Source organism: Filicampus tigris, chromosome 20 (assembly GCF_054856515.1).
Source record: "Filicampus tigris isolate MCC_2025a chromosome 20, RoL_Ftig_1.0, whole genome shotgun sequence".
NCBI lineage: Eukaryota > Metazoa > Chordata > Actinopteri > Syngnathiformes > Syngnathidae > Filicampus > Filicampus tigris.
The window spans coordinates 2,843,665-2,867,302 of NC_141236.1; the positions used below are offsets into that span (position 1 = coordinate 2,843,665).

Below are 23,638 nucleotides of genomic sequence, written 5' to 3' on the forward strand. Positions count from 1 at the left end.
CATCACAGTCGCTCAGGGCTCAGGTGACGATCAATCATTGCTTGGCCCCAGAAAACAGGTCGAGCTGTGATTGGTTGTAAAAATGGGTCGTTTTGTCGAAAACAACCCCAAATAATTGGACTATTTTCTACACACAAAAAAAGAAGGTGGGTCAAATCGACCCAATTAGTGGATCTGTCAATTTTTGATCCCAAATGGGTTATTTTTGACCCAATTGTTTTTTAGAGTGGAACCCCTGCCCATTTTTGTAAGTTCTGTGGCACAACATGCTTGCCTAAGTTATTTTCTCAGCCCAATAGTTATGGAGTAAGATAGTTGTCAAAAAGGCATAGCCTAGGCATGATTAACGATTTGTATCCGTAATAGTTCGGCATCTTTGTTTTCTTCTCTACGCATGCGCGCAGGGAGGAATCGCTGATTGATTAGCTCCCCTCGCGACACTGCCTGTGGCCTGCGTGACGTCATCCTAATTTGCATGTTGTGCAGATTCGTCCTGTCACAAAGTGATTGTATCCTCGGCTGGCAATTCGTGCGCAGCGAAGATTCGTAGTCGTAGAAGCGAGAGTCGTATTCACAAAACGATGCACTCACAGCTTTTATTCGTACTCACAAGAAAATAAGTCAAACCCTCACAATTTTGATTCGCACTCACAAGAAAAAAAATTCAAACCCTCACAATTTTGATTTGTACTCTCAAGAAAAGAAGTCAAACCCTCACAATTTTAATTTGTACTTACAAATGATTACTATCGCGGATATGAATCGTTCATCACGCATATGCCTTTTTGACAGCTATCTTACTCCATAAATAGTTCAGTAAATGAATGATGCAGTTCCTACAAAAACAAGTACGGGGATGACGGGTGTAATTTTCCCTCTCAGCGTCACATGGCCAGTGCAAGTGCAACCCACCCAGCACGAATCTCCACACAATGAGGCTTACCCCCACCAGGGGTGGGGTTGGGGGGATTTTACCACGCTTGCCTTGCCTGTTGCCGCCGCAGTTGCTTAAATAACCAGACACCACTTGCAAAACCACCATCGCCCATTCCGTTGCCTTGCACCCGTCTCTCCGGCGTCACACGCTTACAATTAAGCACATAAACCAGCCGCCACCGCTGGCGAAACATGTGTGGAGGCAGACAGGAGCCACGCACATGCACACGCGCATGCACGTACATCGCCCATCTCACACCGCCGCCACTCGTCACTGGCGTGCAGCCGCAACAGTCAAGTGGACTCGCGCGGCTCCCCCCTCACGCACGGGCGGAATGGCTTGAGATGAGACAAGACGGATTCTTTTGGAGAGGCTGATGAAGGATGAATTAGTGAGCGTCCCGCTGTCGCCGTGACTCTCCGCGCGTCTTGCAGCGAATTGCTGCAATGCTGTCTTTCCAGGTGTGTGTATGTGTGTGCATGGCGTTATTTCTCTTACGAATTGGACCGAGCGGGGAAACGAGGGTCTGATGTCACATGTGCTTCATCGGAGGAGACGGGGCATCTGCAAGCTGGATTTTGTGGAGGATGCTGCGGCAAGTGATACACAGAGGGCTCAAGGCTTCCTTCTACTGGTTAGGCTTATTCGTTAGCAGACACCCCGTTTTCTTTCTCACCGTGCCCGCGGTTCTCACCATCATTTTCGGATCTACGGTGCTGAGCCGATTCAAGCCGGAGACGGACCTTGAGTTGCTGGTGGCCCCGACGCACAGCTTGGCAAAGATCGAACGAAGTCTGGCCAACAGCTTGTTTCACCTCGACCAGTCGAAGCACAAGCTGTACTCGGATTTGCACACTCCGGGCAGATATGGCAGACTGATTCTGCTGGCCAAGTCCGGGGGGAACATCCTGGAGGTGGCCGATCAGGTGCTGCAAGTTCACAAGCAGGTGTTGGATTTGCGAGTCAATTACAAAGGATTCAACTACACCTTCGCGCACCTCTGCGTGCTCAGCCACAGAGACAAGCGCTGTCTGCTGGATGATATCATCACCATCTTCGAAGACATTCGACAGGCGGTGCTTTCCAACAGCACTTTCCACAAGGTGCCCGTCAGCTACCCCAACACGACGTTAAAGGTGAGCTGGAGCCCTTGCGTTAGAAGCAGGCCTAACCTGCGCTGCCCACTCCCCTCCAAAATCATAACAGAAGAGTCCCCGGGATGGTGCAGAATGCAAATAGACGTGCAGTCGATTTCTGAATGAATGCAGCATTTGCACTATGGTGGGCTGTGCATCGCAACACACAGTGCCGTCCGTGTACAGTGCATGAGAGCATATGAGGGAAAACCTCTCCATAACCCAGACATCTGCAATAGCTTTTCTCGGTTTCACCCTCCCATGTGTTGGTGCAGGTGAATTGATTGGCTCCATTGGGTGTTCAGCTCCCCACACGCGCGCACCCCCCCCCCCCATACACACACAGGGATATCCTCTTTCTTTTTTTATGCAGTGGTTCCCTCTTGCCATCTCCTGGCAACACATACAGCATGCCATGACTGCAATAGCTAATTGACTCCATCAGAATGAATTTTCCATATTCTCTCGTGACCTCATACTGCACCCTGCAGATTGCAATATACAGTTTGCAACAATTGTTAATTGTCTATAAAAGACATTTTTGGGGGGTAATGCAGCAGTGATGTTGCAGCGTGGCTTGTGTGCTACTTGCTGCGTGATTCAAGCTGCTTAAGTCATTTTCAATTTTATTCACTTGTAGTGCCCTTCACGGCACTTCCGCTGTGGAAAAATATGAATGAAATAGTGCTACTCTGCAGCATGTGTTGGCTTAAATAGACACAGATGCATTTTATGTACAGTATATGGGCAATTTATTAATCAGCAGTTTGGTTAGATCCGTCAACTTAATAGTAACAGGACTTCTATTATACCGTGTTTTAGTTTTAGATTTCGAAGACAGTGAGGAAAGCCTTTTTCTGTAACAGTGTAGTCCATAAAGAGAAATAGGTTGGACACATCATGACGAGAGAACATTCCTGGTCTCTCAAATCAATACCTTTGGAATGAACTAGAACTAAGATTGTGGCCTGACCTCACAAAAGTCCTAAATCTGCAAGAAGGGAAACATTTCGTTCTTTTGAGTCCTTGTAGGTTTAATAATCAGATGTCCTTTTGCTGTTGGCCAGTTAGTGTGTCATATTCTTTTTTTCTCAGCATAATTGTAACTTCTAGTAAAATGATTGCTTCTCGCACAACATTGGCATCAGATTGAAATTGTCTTATATAGAGGTTTAATTGTCCTGTACTTGGCTGGCAGGTCTTGGGTGTTGCCCCGCCTCTCATCCCAAAAGTCAACTGGTACTACTCAAATGAGGACAAGCGGTACAGATAATAGATTGATATATTAATTGTCCTTCTGTAACATCTTTTATCTCAGTTGCCAGCCTCAGGCAAACATGTAGCAACGTGACAAGTGGCCGCCATTTTGGGGAATTTTCTAAAAATACATTAAATAAATAGTGAAGGGAAATGAAGCTTCATGAACCACTTGTGATATTTTTTCACTTCTCTCGACGGTGCTCTTGGTTTAAAGGTGAATGCTATTGCAATGGAAATTTATGACATTTTCAGTACATCTTTAAATTAAGAGCGCCATCTAGAGGAATCAAAAGATATAACAAGTGCTTCATGAAGCTTCATTTGATCATCACTAGAAATGAGCACTTCAAACACATCTAAAATCTTTCATAACAAATAAATTCCCGAAAAACATTTGACTGTTCAAGTTAGGGATGTGAATTTCGACTAATTTGCCCGCCGACTAGTCTAAAATTTTATTTGCGACTAGTCGACTAGTCTATAAGCAAGAAAACTTGAAATTTAATACATTGAATTCAAAGTTTAAAATGCAAATGCTTTGTGTATTTAGGGGCTATTTTAGCCCAAATATTCAGGACAGTTTGTTAATTTAAATTCTATTGATGTAACAACAACTGACTGAATAAAAGTAAACAATTGAAAGAGAAATACATTTCTGATACATTTGCCAATGCAATGCATGGCATTTATTATGAATAATGTAATGAGTGATGGTACCGACTCCAAGTCCAGCAGGGTCTCATTCGCCATATGTTAGGTGCATTATCATGAGCACAGGCGACGGCTTATCTTCTAGTGCCCACGTACCCATCACACTCCGCAGGAGAGCAGCCAAGTTTTCAGTTGTGTGTCTTTCCTCCAAGGCGCATGAAGCACACAGCTGCGGAGATGTCCTTTGTCCACGTAATGACACGTTATAGCCATGTAATATTCGGTGGCTATGGACGTCCATCCGTCTGTAGTTATAGCATTGGCCACATAGCTGACGCGCTCAAACGCTCGTAGTATCCACTCTTTCATTTGGTTATGGCTACTCACCAGTTGGGGCGTTATTGTTATGCGACTTGGCACAGTATACTCAGGCTCGATATACAGCATTAATTTTTCAAACCGTTTGCCTTCTACAAAAGAAAGCGGCAGCATATCGCGTCATTTTACAAATTAGTTGGGTAATCTTTGCTGTGCAGTGAGCATCACAGCGCCTGGCTGGAACAAACGCTCTCATTCTCGTCTGACTGGCCCCGCCGCCATCGACCTGCAGGTTCACATCGAGATTTACTTTGGATGTGGTTTCTCATCGCACCGAGAGAGTGGTTGTAAGCGAATATATGCTTACAAAGCCTACAGACAACCTTGTTGTCATCTGCTGCATCAAAATACTGCCAAACGGTGCAATTGTTTTTTCGTGGTAGCTTCGACATTTTCAGAATGTACTTTTCTTTTCTAGTAAAATACGAAACGTTAAATAAATCGTAAACAGTTAAACAACTAGTCGCGCACATCCCTAATTCAAGTGCACGACCCACTCTACTGCTCAGACTACTCTTCACAACAACAATCTTCTGTTTGCGCTGTCGTGTTTTTACACTGCAGTGTTTGAAATGTCACAACATTTTCTGAACTTTGGCCGAGTAATTTTCTAGTAATCGGTGGCTATTTTTAACTGAAACCACAGCCAATCGGAGGTGTCCCCCGTGTAGCAGATGAAATAAAACAATTGTGCCAATATGTTGAGAAATGTTATACTATTTTACTGCAATCTGAAGTTGTTTTTTACCAGCTCTATTATAGGCAATATCACACAAAAAAGTTTTCCAAAAAGAGCATTTTTTTCACTCGCACAAAAATCTCACTCGCATAATTTATTTGGCGCAATGTTTACCGGATGCTCTTCTTGACCCAACAGTCCCATTTATCTGAGCTCGGGATGGGGAATCAAACACATGCCATATGCGTTAAAGGCAGTAGCACCATGTACGGCGCAGGATTTACGCCGTCACAAAATTAGGTCTTATCTTACTAAATCAAGAATTACTTCAGTAGTCCATTATAATCAAAAGATTCAGTGCCATTTTTTTTTCTGGGGGGGGGGGGGGGGGTGATACGGGTCTTATGCACTTTCTTCCTTAAATTTCAAGCAATTGTTGAGTCGTAATGGGCCAAACCGCCAGCAGAGGACTAGCGGTGCACCATTTTAGATTGAAAATCCTCTCTGTTTGCCATCTGTTTACTTCGGGGGCAGGACGATTTCACGAACATGGCGGCCGTGGCAACAGTCAATAAACTTTTGTACATATAAAAGATGCTTTTCTCCAGATTTTGGGAAAAGTGGACGAATTTCTCAAAACCTACATATGATTACTAAAGAACGGAAAAAGGTGGAATCAAACATTTTTCTGGTGAAAGATTTTGGGAGATTCGATGTAAAATTCAATGTAAAAATAATAAGAATATTATTCCAAAGATTAGTCAAAATGCTCTAAAATCGCTGGCACTCTAGGATTGTGATCAGTGCAACTGACTTGCTTTGAATGAGTCAATGTTATTGTGACATGCAGCAAAGCTACTGAAGCCCATGGAAACTGGTCAGCGTGAGGCTACGGTGGTGTGCCAAAAGACAGACACCTCGTTGGTGTCCTCAGACGTGTTGCTTTAAAATAATTATAATACAATTAAATTAAATTTATGGAACAAGATGCTGCAAGAGAGGGCAGATCATTTTATTAATGTACTACTGTCAGTTTTATACTGGTATTTTTAACAAATATGAGAAACTGTGATTTTTTTTGGGGGGGAGGGATAAATAAATAAATTAAATAAATTCCATCCATCCATCCATTTTATTGAAATTATATTTTGACATTTGTAATTTTCAAGCCTCAAATCTGAAAACTTTGAACCTACTTCTAACCACTTTTAAGATTATTGTGGGCCATATTCTCTTTTTTATGCATCTGGCATGTGCACCGTTCAGCTAGCAGTTAGCATTCTCCCGTCGGAAACACTGCATGACCTGGCAATGTGTGCGCAACCATCAATTGGATGCAACTCATTTCATGATAGACAGATTAACTTTTTACTGATGAAAATTGTCAATTTAGTAAAGTATTGCTTTAATAATTCAAGTGAAGTACAGATACCTAAAGAACAAAAAATAAAAATGTGTACTTCATTTTTTTCCACCACTGCCTGTCAATATATCACACTGAATTGAGTGTTTATTTTACACCTCCCCCATCCCCACCCCAATTGTGTATAACGAATTAAAGCAGTGTTTCTCAACCTTTATTGAAGGCACATATTTCACATCGGAAAAAAAATTTCACGCCACACCACTTAGCAAAACGATTCATAAAAAGGGGATATACAGGTGCATTATGTATCTTTACCTCTAGTGGCAGAGGATTTAATTGTTTTGCCTATTGCTATTGTAGCACATCATTTAGTTGCCGAATTATAAATTCAAATTTTTATTTAAATGTTTGGGATTGCATATATTTTGTATTTATTGTTTTTCTAACATGCTGCAGTGTTGTGTTTTGAGTATATATCTGTTTTTATTTTGCGTGTTTGTTCCTTTTTGAGTTGGTTTGGCACGGCACATTTGATGAAGAAGAAGTGAGGGAGAGTGTGTATCAGAGCGAGGCTGTTGAAATAAAGGAAAACACATATTGAAACATTGTCCTGCTGTGTCGGTTGTTTTGGCAAGGAAGACACCAGAAGTGCACGAACTCGATTTTATCTTGTAGCCCGCCATACCACGGCCTCCGATAAGGTAGAACAATTTATTAGGGTTACACTATACATTCTTGGTATACATAAATTAACAAATTAACAATATTGGTAAATGATATATTTTTGTCTAAGTAATTGACATTGGATAATTTTCTGCAGCACACCTGATGATCTCTCACGGCACACTGGTTGAGAATCATTGAATTATACAACAGGAGGTGAGATGCAGCAGCAGCATGCAGCAGGTCAGTGACAGTTTAAATAGTCATGACTAGAGGATGTAATTGGAAGATGGGAGAAGGGATGAGGCAGCAATCCATACTGGCTGATGGTGTTTCGTGTATGCAGGGTAATACATGTCTTGGTCGGCTGTCCATGTGTGTACAAGGTGATAAAAGCAAGTCAAGAGCATCCTTGAATAGCACATTAACCTTTCTGACACAGAATAAACTTGAATTCAAATGAATGAATATGCTCTCGGTGGTTGTTCGTGTTCATGATGAGATTCAATACAAAAGTTGTTATCAAACAACAAATGTTACAATTATATTTTAGGGAGTCCTCATTTTACGAACGAGTTCCGTTCCTACACTGGCGATGTAACCTGAATTTCGGCGTATGTCGGATTTCACCGTTAAAGTCGAAATTTACGTCAAAATGCTTTGTATAAAAAACGAAAATACATTAAAATAAAAACATAAGATGCTGTACTTAGCATCACTGCTGAGAAGTGGATGGAGAAGGACGAGAGGAGGGGGGAAAAAGGCAAAGAAAGTGCCGGCGCGCACAGACTCGATTGAGAGACTCTGCGTATGCAACCGCAAGGAATACTGGTCTTTGTAGTACTGGAAGTGCTTGTATGCGGAAGTGCGGTGATTGGCGCACAACCACCGCAAATACACAAGCAGAGGTAAACAAGCTCAGAGACGCAGCGCAAAAGCACACTTTTGGAGCGAGGAGGAAACCGGCTGCTTCATTCATGTGGTGAGGGACGTAAATATCAGGTGTTTTATTGACTGTTGAAAATAACAAGCGGAAATGACGTCAATTTCAGTCATGACGCCATACACAGTAGGTTATTCAAATGCCGGAGCAGCTCTGTCCGCTCACTCATGTCAACGGGATATTCAGAATGTTTCAGAAATCTGAATTTTGACTTTAACCTGAATATTGACTGCATGTAAACGTAGTCACTATGGTGCTGGGGACAAAAATGGAAGAGGAGGAAGCACGGGCGTCGTAAAATCGAAACGTCGTAGGTCGCGACCATCGTAATACGAGGACTGCCTGTAATGTCAACTATGTTGTGCATTTTACATCACAGCAAATTCCACCCCACAATGAATATAGCGTGATGACCTCAGCCAAAAGCAAAAGGTGAGATTTTGGATGGGTGATTATCTAATCTGATGAAGAAGACAGAAATACTAAAAGTTCCTTTTTTTTTTTTTTTTTCATGGAGCTGATTGAGGTGATCAAAATATTAGGCACAGCTCTCACGATGCAGTACACTTCTTAACTGCTTAAATGAATGCCTCCCTAATAGTTTAAATCTAAACTGTGCATTACCATTGTAAATGCACAATATTGATACAGGTCTTGCATTTGATATCATTACATTATGCAAGTGGTCATAATGTTGTGACTGGTTATTCTTCAAATCTGTTTCTGCTCAGTGGCGCTGTGGATATTCCCAATATTTATTCCCTCTTCTGTCTTCTCACACAGCGGGGCTCCAGATGATAAAACCTAGCAGTGCAAATAACTCACACAATTTAATCATAGAAAAGAGTTTGTAATATCCATATTCTTGCAAAAGAGGAGATTCCTGACAGGCTTCTAAATACAATGAATATGTTTGAAGATAAGTGCTGAATACATGTGCAAAGATTGAGAACAATATAATACAGAATTTTTGAGGTTCTATTTTTGTGCCCAGTGCAAGTGTGGCATGAGGCATGGTGTAAATCTGTGAAGGACTGGGTTCGACTAAGGTTTGCTATTTTCCCAGACCCGTGCAAACGGGTGCATCACAGCACACGTTATAAAGGGTGTTTTGCGCCGTTGTGGGCATGAACACAGCTGACATATTTTCACCGCCAATCAAAGGCTGCCGACATGGCTGCCAGTCTCTGCTGTTCAGGAGCATGTTAGCCTTTGAGCTAGCTAGCTGGTGGCTCTCGTAGCTCCAAGTCAAACATATTTGATCGACAAGTGAAGGTCGAGCCAGGTGTGTTTTCAATGCATTCGGCCGAAACAACCGCAGCATTTGAAAATTTTGAGGAGTGCTCTGTTTTTCATGATATTGGAACCTGATTTCATATACTTGACAATTTTCATCAGGCTTTGGGTCTGTTTTTCTTCAGCTGGAAGTGGTGCTTTAGACAAGGTGGAATTAATTATGAATGTTCCAAATATTAGTCGGTGTTTGAACAAAATATAAAGGCTTCTGCTACAAAGCAAAACAAAACCAAAAGAAGTCAGGAAAAATATCTAGAACAGCTGAAATTGGTTTGAGGTTAATCAGAGGTACTTCAAACAGTGGCACATGTGTGCTGATTGGTGATTGGTTAATTCTGAACATAGCCACATCCCAGTTATAATAGGGTTTGCAAATGTGCGCAATCTAATTATATCTTTATATCTTTATATTGTTCATTTTCATTTTCCCTATCAAAGAGATTAAAAAAGCGTTGTACATTAGCGTTATATGTCACATTGTAATTTTACTTGTGGAGGCAGCACTTGGTCACCACTGACACATTTTCAGGTTCACAAAAACTGAATTTGGTTGAGTAATTTCTCCCTTCATAGGTGGGCAGCCACTACAGATAATCTCCAAATCTGCAGATTATTTACACTATATTCAGAAAGTTCGATTGAACTGGGTGATCATGAAAAAAAAATAGCCAGCGACTTCCCGTTGCAGAGAAGATAATTAAAACTAGGTGCAACAGAAAAACTGCGACCAACGCTGATCTTAACAGGAAATCACCATTTAATGGTGCCAAACATACTGGACGGTATCATTATTATTTATTTTATTGAACTACAAACTACCATGGCACCATTCAATTGTCAAGGAAGAAGCTGTTTGCCCTGGCCGTTGTAGCTATAATAGTACAAAGAGAGGAAAAGGAGAGAGTGTGGATACTTGTATTCGTGTATTTACACGTCAGAAAACTGTCCATGCTTCAATTTCTTATCCACTAGTGCATATAAAATGAAATATGAAGTAAACACAATATACAGGGTTATTGTTACGGCTTGGCTCAGAGACAGGCTGGATGTTGTGAAAGATTCCGTGCGAGAGACTCGCCAGGCTTCCCTTTTTCATTCATGGTGCATATGAAATTAGAAATATAGTCAAGTACTATTATAAGACATTATCTGTTTGGCAATGGTGGCAACTGGCTGCCGCGTGCTTATAACTGGAAATGTATGTTATGGTTGTAAAATTTAATGTTGATTTTTGATTGGCTCTAACATCTGCAATGATGCTATGCCATTGACCAGGGATTTAAATTTTGAAATGCAGCAAAATTGGTGGCTGATCAGCCAGTCATGGAAACTGGTTGCAGAACGCAGAGCACTGCTTGACAGTTAAGTCAGTTTTCAGCTGCATTGATCGTGTGTGGTGAACCTAATGCGTTATGTCTGCAACGCCTTGTCAATAAAATGCAAGTCAACCTAAACAATTTTTTTTTCAAGAATATATTCTATGCAGGGCCACTAGTTGAAACACGGCATTCTGATTAATATTGCGTTCGTGAAGTATGAGTCATGATGCAAATTCCACCCGTTTTTAGCCATCTCAGGGGGCGGCCATTTTGTCACTTCTGTCGATTAAGAATAACATTACAGTTGCTCAGGGCTCAGATAATGACCAATCACAGCTCACCTGTTTTCTGAAGCTGAGCCATGATTGGTTGTTATCTGAGCCCTGATCATCTGTGATGTCATTTTCAGTGGACAGAAGTGACAAAATGGCCATCCCCTGAGATGGCTAAAAATGAGTGGACTTTGCTGCTTGACTCAAATTCCGTATTAAGCAGAATGCCTTGTTTCAACTATTGGGTCTGCATAGAACATATTCTTGAAAAAAAAATTGTCTTGACTTCCCTGTGATAAGTAATTATTTTTTTTTTCTGTAGTGTTTAATGTACTTTTTTGTTTTTGAGAAGAGGTCCGTTCTAGTTAACATCATACACATTTACAGTCCTACCTTGACATCATCTTTTAAATCATGACATATAATGAACCAACATTCACTTCATTCTCAAACTTACTGTTTTCAAACACCCTGGAAGGAGTGCAATTGTAATTTATTCTAAGCAGTTGCTCGGTTGTGTAATCAAATAATTTGACATTATTATTTCTGTCCACATCATATATAGGGTCAGGCAAAATGATCTGACACATTTGTAGGTTAAATAAAAGGCATATAAAGTATAAAACAAAAAAGTGTTTTTATTTTCGAAAAGTACATATAATGTCATTCTGCTTCATTATGTTTTAAAAATTAAATCAGTCAAATGGGATCCATTATTGTCCACACACTGCATAGCATAACATCCATCCATCCATCCATTATCGATACCGCTTATCCTCACAAGGGTCGCGGGGCGTGCTGGAGCCTATCCCAGCTGTCTTCGGGCTGTAGGCGGGGGACACCCCGAATTGGTTGCCAGCCAATCGCAGGGCACACAGAGACAAACAAACATTCGTACTCACAATCACACCAAATTTAGAGAGTCCAATCAACTTACCATGCATGTTTTTGGAATGTGGGAGGAAACCGGAGTACCCGGAGAAAACATTTGGATGGGGAGAACATGCAAATTCCACACAGGGAGGCCGGAGCCGGGATCGAACCCACGACCTCTGAACTGTGAGGCGGACGTGCTGTCCAGTCGATCACCGTGCCGCATAGCATAACATGACATGACATGACATGACATAAGTTTCGAGCTGGTAAGGGATCATGTCAACCAAGATTGAAATGCAAACGTAACACTCGTTTTGCTGCAGTTACAGATTCGTTTGTTTTGATAAACGTTTCCACAATGAAAGCGCAATGCTCACCAGTCCAGTTCATGGCAGCAACTGAAAAAGAAACAAAAAACAATGGCGTTATAAAGAAACAAAGCAAAATGGCATTATATGGAAAGATGGCATTATATTTTTGAAAATAAAAACACATTTTTGTTTCTTTACTTTATTTGCCTTTTATTTAACCTACAAATGTGTCAGATCATTCGTATAAAGTTAAGGAGCTTGTAAATCAGCACACCTGAAATTAGGGATGAAACCTGCTGCTCTACTGCTCTATTGATTCTAATACTGTCATGTTTTGCTGCTCAACAAAGCATTGAAATAATTCATTAGCTTGGTGAATGCTCACGCCCATGTCCTTTAATCTTGCAGGATGGTCGAGTGTCCTTCATCGGTCACCAGCTGGGAGGCGTGTCCTTCTCACCCAACAGCCGGGACCAACAAGTTAAATTTGCGCGCGCTGTCCAGATCACCTACTACCTCCGCAACAACGGACCTGTGGTGCAGGATGCCATTGCAGAGCGCTGGGAGAACGAATTCTGCGCCCTGGTCAGTCGGCTGTCTACCGCTGAAGCTCCTCACGGACCTGACCAGCTCCACATCCACTCCCTCACCTCCTTCAGCTTGTGGCGAGACTTCCATCAGACCGGCGTGATAGCCAAGGGCGAGGTGTTGGTTAGCTTGGTGCTGGTGCTCCTGGCCGCCACCATATCCAGCTCCATGCGGGACTGTTTGAGGGGGAAACCCTTCCTGGGCCTCCTGGGGGTGTTGACCATCTGCATTGCCAACGTGACAGCCGCAGGGATCTTTTTCATATCAGATGGGAAGTTCAATTCGACACTCCTCGGGATTCCATTCTTTGCTATGGGTGAGTATGTTTCATTTTATGCCGATGTAATTGTTGATTGAGGCGTTGGGACGATAATATAAAATCAGGATTCGTTTTAGTGCTTTCGATTTTCTTTAAACTTTCAGCGGTTTTACACAATGGCTGTCATAAAACAGTTTTATTGATATCGAATACAAGTTTGCAGAGGAAACGGCTAACTGTCGCACTGATTCATGTTCCTGAACAGCACACTGTCATTCACAATTTTTTCTTCCTCTTAGACAGGGGCGGAGCTAGAATGTGGCTAGTGGTTGGGCCTGGCAAAATCAGGGCGGGCCTGAATATTTCCCTCACTGAGCACAATCTTTCTGTCCCGACGCATCGTATATTCAAATAAAATGACAAACTGAATAATATGAAGTTCAGATCAACCTTAGACAACCACAATTATGCCATTCTTAATATTCAATACAATAAAAAACACAAAGAAACATAAATTCGAAAATAATTTCATAATTCACTAAAGCTGTAAAAGTATATATTTTTTCATTAATCTCACTGGGTGGTTTGTCCAACTGGGTGGGCCTGTACACACCCAGACCCTCCCATGGCTCCACCCCTGCTCCTAGATCTTTTGTAATATTTTTGGGATTCAGTAAAAGCAAAACACATGGAATCTCAATTTTCGGGCTCCCTCTGTGTTCAACCTCTCCTTGTTGGGTTTTCTCTGGGACCTTAGAAAAAAGGAAAGGAGCAAAGGTCGAAAAAAGATGTGCAATGTATTGCGAATGAAAACGACATTTAGCAAGAGAAAAGCAGAGAGGAGGGAATGCAGAAGGAGACGGGCAACGAGATGGAGAGGACTTGATTAAGTCTATAATTTTATGTGACAGGACCTTAGAGACAGCAGATGTCCACCCTCCTCCCTAGAGGCCCAGACTGACACATACTCCTCCTATCACTGTATCAACGTCACATCAGGGTTGCCATCTGAAATGGATACTGACTTTTTTTTTTTTCCTCACTTGAGGGTCCAATCTACTAATGTGGCACCCCATGTTCAAACTCGACATATATATTTCCTTTTTGTATTAGTTATGAGCAATCCCCGCAAGGGCTGGCTATTCAGACCATCTTGAATCTGGCCCAGTTTACTGAAAACCGTTCCTACTAATAAGTTAGCCTGCGGCCACAGCAATATGTTGACTGCGATGGATTGCCCCACCCCCCCCAAGACCAGAGCACAGGGACACATTTCGGAGTTATTCCTCATAGTTGTGTGATTCATTTTTGGTTACACAAGAATAATTATCTCAGGATTTGTTGTCCTGCCTGTTTCCTTACTGACAACTAGGCATGTCAAGATGTTTTCACCTCTATTTGTATGCTTCCAGCAAACTCGTTGTTTTAGTTAAAAATTCACATATTTTCCCAAAATTTCGTATGGCCACCCCGCACCATCACCATTAGAGTAATTGTTTGTTTGCGCGCAAATTTAAAAAAAGAAATATCACCTTGGGTAGGAGTGTGCATTCAAGACAGCTTAGCAACTAGTCGATTATCATATTAATCGACACATATTTTAATGACATTGTTTAAAGCTATTGCTTAATTTATAATTGTCCAAATCCTCTGATTTTAGTAATTATTCTCTGACTTCTGTAGTGCTTCATGAAAGCAGACTCATTATCTTTAGTGTAAAAATAAGATGTTTGCAAAATGCTTTTATTTTGGTGAAAAATGACTGAAACAGTAACTGAATCGGTTTCAAAAAGGTTGGTACATCAATCCCTCTTGTGGGATATTGCTTAGTTGGTGTTTAGTTGTTGATGTTTATTTTTTTTCAGAGCTGGGCATTTTATTAAAAATTGAGCCTCCATTATTCGTCATCTGTCTGCAGGTACCCTTCTGTCATCCGTTTTTCACCTTTTTCTTTTTGGTGGTGGTTTTGGGGAGGGGTAGTACCCGCCTATCGGCCAGTCCACCTTGATTTTGACGTTCAAGCAGTGTTTACTCGAGGATCATAATTATTCGTTAATGTGAGATTTTCACATCTACCACCTCTAATTATTTTGCACTTAAGGTACTTATTCAAATCGTTTTTCTATTTTTAAATTAACAGCCACTAAGTAACACTTTTTTTTCTGATGACCTTTGAAATAAATGTTCTCCACACTACCAGCCTTCTGGTGTTTACACCCAAGGCCGCTTATTCTCCACCGTGTCCGACATCCATGTTGTTGACGACACCTTCCTCTACAAATCTGAACACAGCACAATTTTGATTCCGAAATGCTTAGGAGTTTGAGTCATTGCTATGAAGAGATTATTTTCAACCATAAACAGAGGAAAATAATGTTTTTTTAAAAACGCCATATAACGAATGGTTCCTTGGCTCACGCACGGTCGCACTCACTCAGCTCACAAAATGGCCATGCTGAGCATTTACTAGTACATATTAAATGGGGTGCATTTCAAGGTGCTTTGCAACATAGTCCGTTTCACCTTTTCGCACAAATAATTCATTCACAGATGGCAAAAAAAGTGATGCAAGGTTCCATCAAGCACATGGAGTGATTAGGGGTTCACTTGGTTATTCAAGGACACCAGTTTCTGAATCTCGCCACTAGATTCAAGCCACTCAAATTTATGAAGGATTTTGCAAGGATGTTATGTGCATCTGGATGTTGTCATTGATGTCAACATCACAACTTTTAGTGCAATAAATCCAATTGTAATTTGAAAATTGCGTAGAGTTCTCATTGTTAGTGTTTGATTGGCCATGGCTGGATATGAATGTACAGTTGCCTGAATGAATGACAGACTCATTCCTTGGATTCCTTCAATGCTGTCAATCTACAATCGAGGAAGTAGTACATCAACCCTTTAGGTAGAACAATAAATCAAATTTTTTGCGTGTGACTGAACAACAAAAGAAAAATATTCCTAAACTGACTTCACAAGAAAATAATGACAAAAAAGCAAACAAAAATAGCCCTGTGGAACTAAATATACACTTGTGCTAAGTTTGATTGACAATGACCCTTTAAAAATGCAACACTTTGTCACTCCAGGTGCTATATTTAGCTTTATTCAATCCTTTTGAGACCTCACTTCCTGCAGCATGTCCCATTAAAAATAGATTATCCTCCAACACACCTTTTTATTGACTCCCATGGGTGAATGTACGGCAGCGTTCATCCTGATGTAAAATATTCACAAAAAAATCAAATGGGACGTTTACATTTAGGAGCATAAATAACACTTTTTTTCGTTTTATTGTGACCATGAATAAAAATGATGGTTTGTGACACTTTTTGCAAGTCCTTAAAATGTCAAGTTTTACACTTGAAATTAGAAACGTCCCTAGGATCGTACAATTTGGAAATCTAAAATGTTCAGGAAACATACAATATACCTCCGAAAACTTGATTTAATGCGGTGTCAATGATGTCACATGACAGGTGAGCAAATTTTGCAAAGCTTCGATAGATCACTTTTAAATATCGTCACTGTCGGGTGGAATACTTGTACTGTCAACATGACTTTTAAGGATATTAAAAAAAAAGCCAGCTTGCTATTGATATTGATATTGCTTCATTCAAGTTGTATTATACCTTTTAATGATATCATATACCATTGCACACTCACATCGACATAGGCAATAAACGAAAGATGGGAAACTTAAAAAAAAAAGTTGGCCCAAGCATAGTTGGAAGCCCATTTGTTCCATCTGTAATTGTCTATCGTCTATTTTCGCAGTGAGGCTTCAATGGCCGTGGAAGGGGCTTCCGTTTCTCACTGGCCACGACCGAGGTCCTCAAAGGTCCAAAAAGGTCCTAAAAGAAGATCTTTGAGGACCTTAGCCACGGGAAACGGAAGCCTCGCCCCAAGGTCCATAAATGTCCTACAAGGAGACACATCTAGTCCGGCCGGGGTGAGGCTTCAATGCCACGATGAGTCTTTCATTTCAAATATCGCCCAGCGCGGCGGAGGAAGGGTGGTTGCTGGGTGCTAGTGGTAGTTTGTCAAAGTTTGTAGTCGGAACGCTAACGGAAGCCCTTTTAAAATGATAGACGGACCGTCCTGTTGGCAATTACTATTTGGTCGGACAAAATGGTGGATAAATGGACGGCGAAAGGGTACCCCGACTGTAGGGGGAAGGCAATAAACGGACCGCAAATCTTTCGTAAAATTCCCAGCTCTGCATAACACCACGTAAACAAATATACATTAAATCACTAATTTAATATGCTAAAAAAAAAAATCACAAATTTATTATGCTGGCCGTGATTAAAATAGCACAAACACGGAGCAAGCGGCAGCCGTATGCTTTAAGGTCTGTGGTCCTTAAATGCATTACAACGATCAAGTTTAACAAAACAAGCCAACTTAAATGTGTGCAGCTTTTGCAACATTTTGCAGATTTAAATTTACTGTAGTTTACACTTGGTTCGGCCTGCAAACATATAAAGCTGGGGTGTCAAAGTCATGGACGGAGGGCCAAATAAAAAAATTTGCGACAAGCCGAGGGCCGGACGTATAGAATGTTCATTGAAATTTTTTTAAATTTGCGCCTGCTGATGATGTCACGCTTTATATTTCTGTAATATATTTCTTTGCCTCTGTTTGTCACCCCCCTGGCTGTTGTGTTTTTATGTTCGGAGTTACTAAATAAAAAATAAAATAAAGTACTGCTACTTTTGCAAGGAAGCTCGTACGTCACTTCCGCTTATGACCCGAGAAGATCAGCGGAACGTTTGCGTTCCTCCTGCCAAACTGGAAAAATTTTTCTTGTTGACTCGGGCTGCAAGATTGTATGAACTGTGCATAATGTGAAGTAAAACGGAGAGGATCATATGATTGGTATGATGTCTCCAGCTGACTCTATTTTAGAGTGGCAAGGTATGAATGTGGGTGCTCCTGTCAGAAAACACAGGCCCGTATTCCACTTGACACGTCTATTTATTGTGGTCTGCAACAACACAGACAAAGTAGCATATTTGCCGAAATAACGAACTAGTGTTCATCAACGTGACATCACGAGAACATATCTATGCTATTACGTGCAGCAGTTACCTGACACGAACTTAAATGATTCAACTCACCCTTTAACATTTACACACAACAACAAACGTAGTGAAACACGGGCAATCTGCAACTACTGAGTTTGCTGGCACGAACAAACTACGAGCTGTGTCGAAGGAGGAAAAAGAAAAAAAGAGTCACTCGCTATCAACACCATGAAGTCATCAGTCATCAGTCGGCACGTAGACGACCGATGGACGATCCTCGCAAAAGTAGCCGTAATGTTCATATTTTTATTTTATATTTAACAAACGCAACCGCCAGGGAGTCGCAAACATAGATGGAAAGAAATATATTACAGAAATACTGTAGTGTAACGAATTGGGTTATCTGTGTTATGGTCGAATTTGTGTTTTGCCGGGCTGTGTTGTTTCCGAGGTTAGTGAATGCATCGCGCGGCTCGCTGGCTAGGAGGGGATGAAAGCAACAGGAGCGGAAGAGGAGAGCTGTTGCACATTTTTGACTGAATGGTTGTCGTACTGCATTGGCATCGGCTGCGGCCCACAGTAGCCGGTTGGACTAATAAAAACGTGATAATTAAACTACGTCTGTGTTCTTGGGAGACACTACAATATATTTTAAAGCGTGACGTCATCGGCCGGCGAGAAGGACCCAATCACATCTGCTACCCACACCGGCTTCCTGCGGTCTGCGGGCCGGGTCTAATAATAAAGCAATATCATCCCAGGGGCCGTAGAAAACCTTCTCGCGGGCCGGACATGGCCCGCCGGCCTTGACTTTGACATTTGTGATACAAAGGGTCTGTATCATGCTATTTTAAGTTTTCCACAGTAAACTATTAGATTATATACCGTATTACCTTTGGCACACTGGCAATCTAATGAAAAAAAAAAACATATTTTCAGATTTGAAAAATCCTTATGTTAAGTGTGTAATTTTTTATCCTCACCCATGAGTATTGTTTCGCTTGCGAAGGGTTTACCCTCCATGGGTCTAATGTGTCCAGTTGACCTTTGGTTGTACTTTAATGTCTTTGTTTCATGTTGTATTTGTTTTTATGCACTGAGGACCACAATAGGAAATAAGCCGTTGGGCTTTGTGTTTTATCCTCTGTAATAGTACTTGACTGAATGTCGGCAAGTATAATGTGCTCTTCTCTGTGCTATTACCAAATAAAATCAATCAACCAATCAATCAATCAATCAATCAATCAATCAAACTGGGCGTATCCCTTGATTGAACTCGAACTCACCACCAATAATAATTGTTCCTTTCAGTGTTGGAGGTGATTAGCATTTAAGTGAAAAGGCTAGCCTTTCTATTCCTGTCTTTGATGTTAATAAAGCCGAACAGGGCTCTTCCCACTTGTGCTTTAACAACAGCTCTGCTCACTTTCTCTTTTATTTGAACTTCCCCACCCTTATTTCCCATTAACTATTTATTTTGTTTTGTGCTAAACTATTTTTCACTGTTTACAGCATTTTAACTGTGACATGTTTTGGTTGTGTGCGACTGTGAATCAGCAGTCCATCACAACGGCTCCTTTATCTTTATTTGTACTGTACATATATATATATATATATATATATATATATATATATATATATATATATATATATATATATATATATATATATATATATATAGCAAAAAATGTATACATTTTTCCTTTTTCTTTTGCTTTGCAGTTTTACAGTGATATAGCTGTGATATTCATTTTTTGGCAGAGAATACCTATGCAATTGTACAATTTTTTTCGTCATTTGTATACGATGCTACAACCAAGAGGAACATCGCTCCAACTTGAAGTGGCCGGCGTCTCCTCGGTAAAGAATGCATCTCGGCCGTGCTAAGGGCTTTATTGGCAGCCGGTACAGAGACTTGGCAGTCGGAGATCTGTGCACTTCAAATGTTCCAGCCTCCTCTTGGTTATGTATCTGTACCTGAAAATGCAGCCGGTCACCCCTCCACACTAAGTCCCATGATCCTGTGAGGTAACTCTCAATCAACTGGATCCAAAAACAACATTTTTTAAATTCAATCCTCTTGCCAGATTGACAAGGCCCTGACTTTCCTAATTCCTGTTTAAGAACAAGACTGACTGTGACACCCGTGCAAATCATTCCCCCAAAATGTTGCTATTTTCCTCTGTATACGTTCCATGATAGTTGGTCAAAAGGAGCAAATCACTGGCACCGTAAAATGATAAAAAGTTAGCATTTCATTTCAAAACAAACCTCTGCCCCCATACGACATTTGAGAGTGCAACCATTTTCTTCTGTAAAGCCTTCCCAGTTTCTCTTTAACTGAGCCGGAAATATACCACAGTAGTTAAAGGCACAGCACCTGGATCTTAGCAATGAGAACATGCCCTTAACCCAAACCTCTCCATGGTCTCCCAGAGGAAGCAGTGGTCAACGTAGTCAAACACCTTTTCCGGATATAACGCACCTGTGTTTGATCCGAATGAATGGGAAACATCCAAGACATCCTGACTTAGATACACGTTGTTCACCATCAACCTGCTGGGCACAAGGAAGCCTACGTCTGATTCGGGTGGATGGCCAAAGCTTAGGAAAGGATCTTATCGTTCGTTCAGAGGAATGTCACAAAGCACTCTTTTTTTTTTTTTTTTACTTCTTATCAGTTCCCTTTTTGAGCATGAATCTGACAACGGCACCCCTGCAAGACAGAAGAAAAAGAAGATGAAAAAGACTATGACACACAGGCCTGGAGGCAATACAGTATCTGCCCTGAGGGTTAACAGGAGCCAAGTCTCAGGTATTCACCGGGTCTTGCCCAGCCAGGATGACAAAAAATATCTCAAATCTATTAATTTTATATACGAACCCTAAACCTTCCTGGGGAGATAAGATGAAAGTCACAGCAGCATGCAAAGAGCCTCGATCAAACATCATCCAGGCAAATTAGTAAAATTGGATGATTTTCGATGACTGCAACAGTCTGGTTAGAAATCAATACAATAACAGCGCACAACGCCATATTAAAGATGCTACGTGAAAGGCTCGGGGCTATATATATTACTAAAATTCATTAGTAAAAAATTCACATGACCATTTTTGGTCTAATATTTAGAGTGTTGTATTTAAGCATCATCGTCATATATGGACTTGAAAGGGAGCTAAAGTATCACCAAAACACAGAGAGAGCATACAAATTCCGCAGAGAAAGGCCTGCATTTTGATTCAAACTTACACTTTCTTGCTATCTTAAATGCCATTTTGATTGTACAAAAAAGGGAAGAATCATTACCATGAACAACGGCAACAAATCATCACCAAACCAGGAAAAAAAATGCATAAAAGCAAAAATTAAAAACTTAAATTAAAATGCAAGTAGATAAACTTTGCACACTTAAAAACTAGTCCATTGTAGCCAAAGGCCAGAGGAATGGCATTCATGAAAAATGTTCTTTCCCAAATATTGATTTTTATTTGAAGATTGATTTTGTCCTCCCATGCGCTCGTTCTCACTTTCACTTTCCTCACGTGTTTTTATTGAGTTTCGATCTCGTCTACACGCCAACATCCCCCTTTGCAATATTGTCTCCGCTGCCATTCGTGCAGTCATCCTGATTGGAAGACTGCATGGCGGGTGGGAGGAGCTGACACGCTCTCTTGCCATGTGATGGATGTCTTTTTGGGGGGTGAGAGCCACAAAGGTTTCAGTGAAGTGATTTAGTTTAATGACTCAGTGGCATTTTGGTGTGGGCCGGGGGGGTGGGGGGGGCGAGAGGCCAAATGCAGCCAACGCTTCCATTATTAGAGTGCCGTGTTCAGGCTGTGGGATTATTGAACACAGACACACACACCTCGTCTCCAGATAAAATAGCCTGGTGGACAGATGTTGACAAACTGCCCTCCTCCAATCCATTGAGCCCCGAACCTGCGAGCGCGACAGGCTTGAGATACAATGCCTCGTGTCTCTGCGTCCTTTCATACTGAGCTATAGTTTCTTATCTTTCTCTCGCTCTTTAGCCAACCCCCGTTTGCTGAGTAACTGCTGCAGTGGCTGCCAGACAGCACACACTGTCCCTTACACAAGGGAAAGGGGGTAGGTGATAAGGCTTTGCAGCTGGTTATGAAGGCCATTATTAGTCAATTCATCATGAAGCGGGGAAAAAAACAAAGCAACTATGCGACCGTACTGCTGAACAAATTTGGAACTCTGTTTGAAGTAGTTTCAATATCAGTCAATAACACGGTATTTAAATGGACAAATAAACTGTATTCTAGTTCAAGAATGATTTCTTGAGGAAATATTACAATCTGAGATAGAAGACTACATCAATGTCAATAGCTGCTTTCAGGAGGCCAATCCATACAGTTTAAAAGGGCAATTTTGTGTGTTCGCTGCATCCAGTTCCTCAGAGCAATTGAGGACCGTGTTCCACTCTACAAATCCTAATAATTCTCTATTACCAGTGGGAGACAGACTTGTGAGTGTATTTCCATCTTGATAGAGTGAATTAGGAATTGAACAAAAAAAGTTGCAATTAAGATTTCTATACACTTTCACTATTCGAAACATGGCATTCTGAATAATATTGTGTTTGTGGAATATGGGTTTTGAAGCTAGATCCATGTGTTTTTGTACATCTCAGGTGGCGGCCATTTTGTCACTTCTGTCAGAAGAAAACGACAACACAGTCGCTCAGGGCTCAGGTAACGACCAATCACGGCTCTCCTGTTTTCTGAAGCTGAGCCATGATTGGTCTGACTCCTGAGCAACTGTGATGTCATTTTCAGTCGACAGCAAGTAGCAAAATGGCCGCCCCCTGAAATGGACAAAAGCGAGTGGATTTTACTGCTTAACTTATATTCCACAAACATAATACTGTATTAATCAGAATGCCGTGTTCCAACTAGTGAGCCTGCATAGAACTGTTTCACGTAGTGGGCCTGCTGTGAACAAATTCTTGAAAAAAAATGTGTTTGAGTTGACTTCCACTTTAAGAAGATAAATATTATGTAACACCAACACCAGGCTCATGTAGTGTGCATGTTTTTGTCTTAAAGCACTTGTTGAAATATTATTGATGTCAATAAGTATCACTTGTCTTTTGTGAAGTTTCTTTTGTGAAATCTTCGATGAAGGACAATTAAAAAGTCCTAATTCAAGTCAGCTAACACATTAATGGTTCGTGGAGAAGATTAGCGAAATAAGGATTTGTTTCCACCTGCGCGTTACTTTTTATAGACCACTGGTGGGCAAAGTGTGTCCTGCAGGCCACATACAGCTGATGAGCATTTACCGTAATCAAGACTCCTGTATGAATCGAGTGACATTGCTCAGTCAAAATGTATTTATTATTTATTATGTCACTATTGGTTATTTATTGTAAATAATTTTAAAAAATAATCAAATTAACACATTTACTGTACTTTTAAACTGTTTTGTTGAATGTAATTACAAATAATGAAATTAAGGAATGAATGATTTAAAAACAACATTTTACATAGACCTTAAGCTTATTTTTCACCACATTTTCGAATGATATTGGTCATCTATCCATGCATCTGTTTTAACGTGCGGTAAGTCATATAATTGCTGGACCTCAGCCAACCACTCACTGTCTCCAGCGTATTTTACTTCACTTTCCTTCTGAAGGTTTTG

At 41.0% G+C, this 23,638-nt stretch overlaps 1 protein-coding gene across 2 annotated transcripts in view; it reads left to right on the top strand.

The window, feature by feature from the left end:
• Positions 1–1,126: 1,126 nt before the first annotated feature.
• Positions 1,127–23,638, top strand: part of ptchd4 (patched domain containing 4) — a 28,772-nt gene continuing 6,260 nt past the window's right edge. Inside the window, exons 1-3 of one of the 2 annotated variants that reach the window (XM_086019838.1) lie at positions 1,127–1,398; positions 1,493–2,073; positions 12,496–12,991. In XM_086019838.1, coding sequence (XP_085875964.1) covers positions 1,525–2,073; positions 12,496–12,991 — 1,045 coding nt within the window. In that variant the 5' untranslated portion in view covers positions 1,127–1,398; positions 1,493–1,524. Of the gene's footprint in view, positions 2,074–12,495; positions 12,992–23,638 lie in introns of both variants that reach the window. The other variant, XM_086019836.1, reaches the window with a different exon arrangement.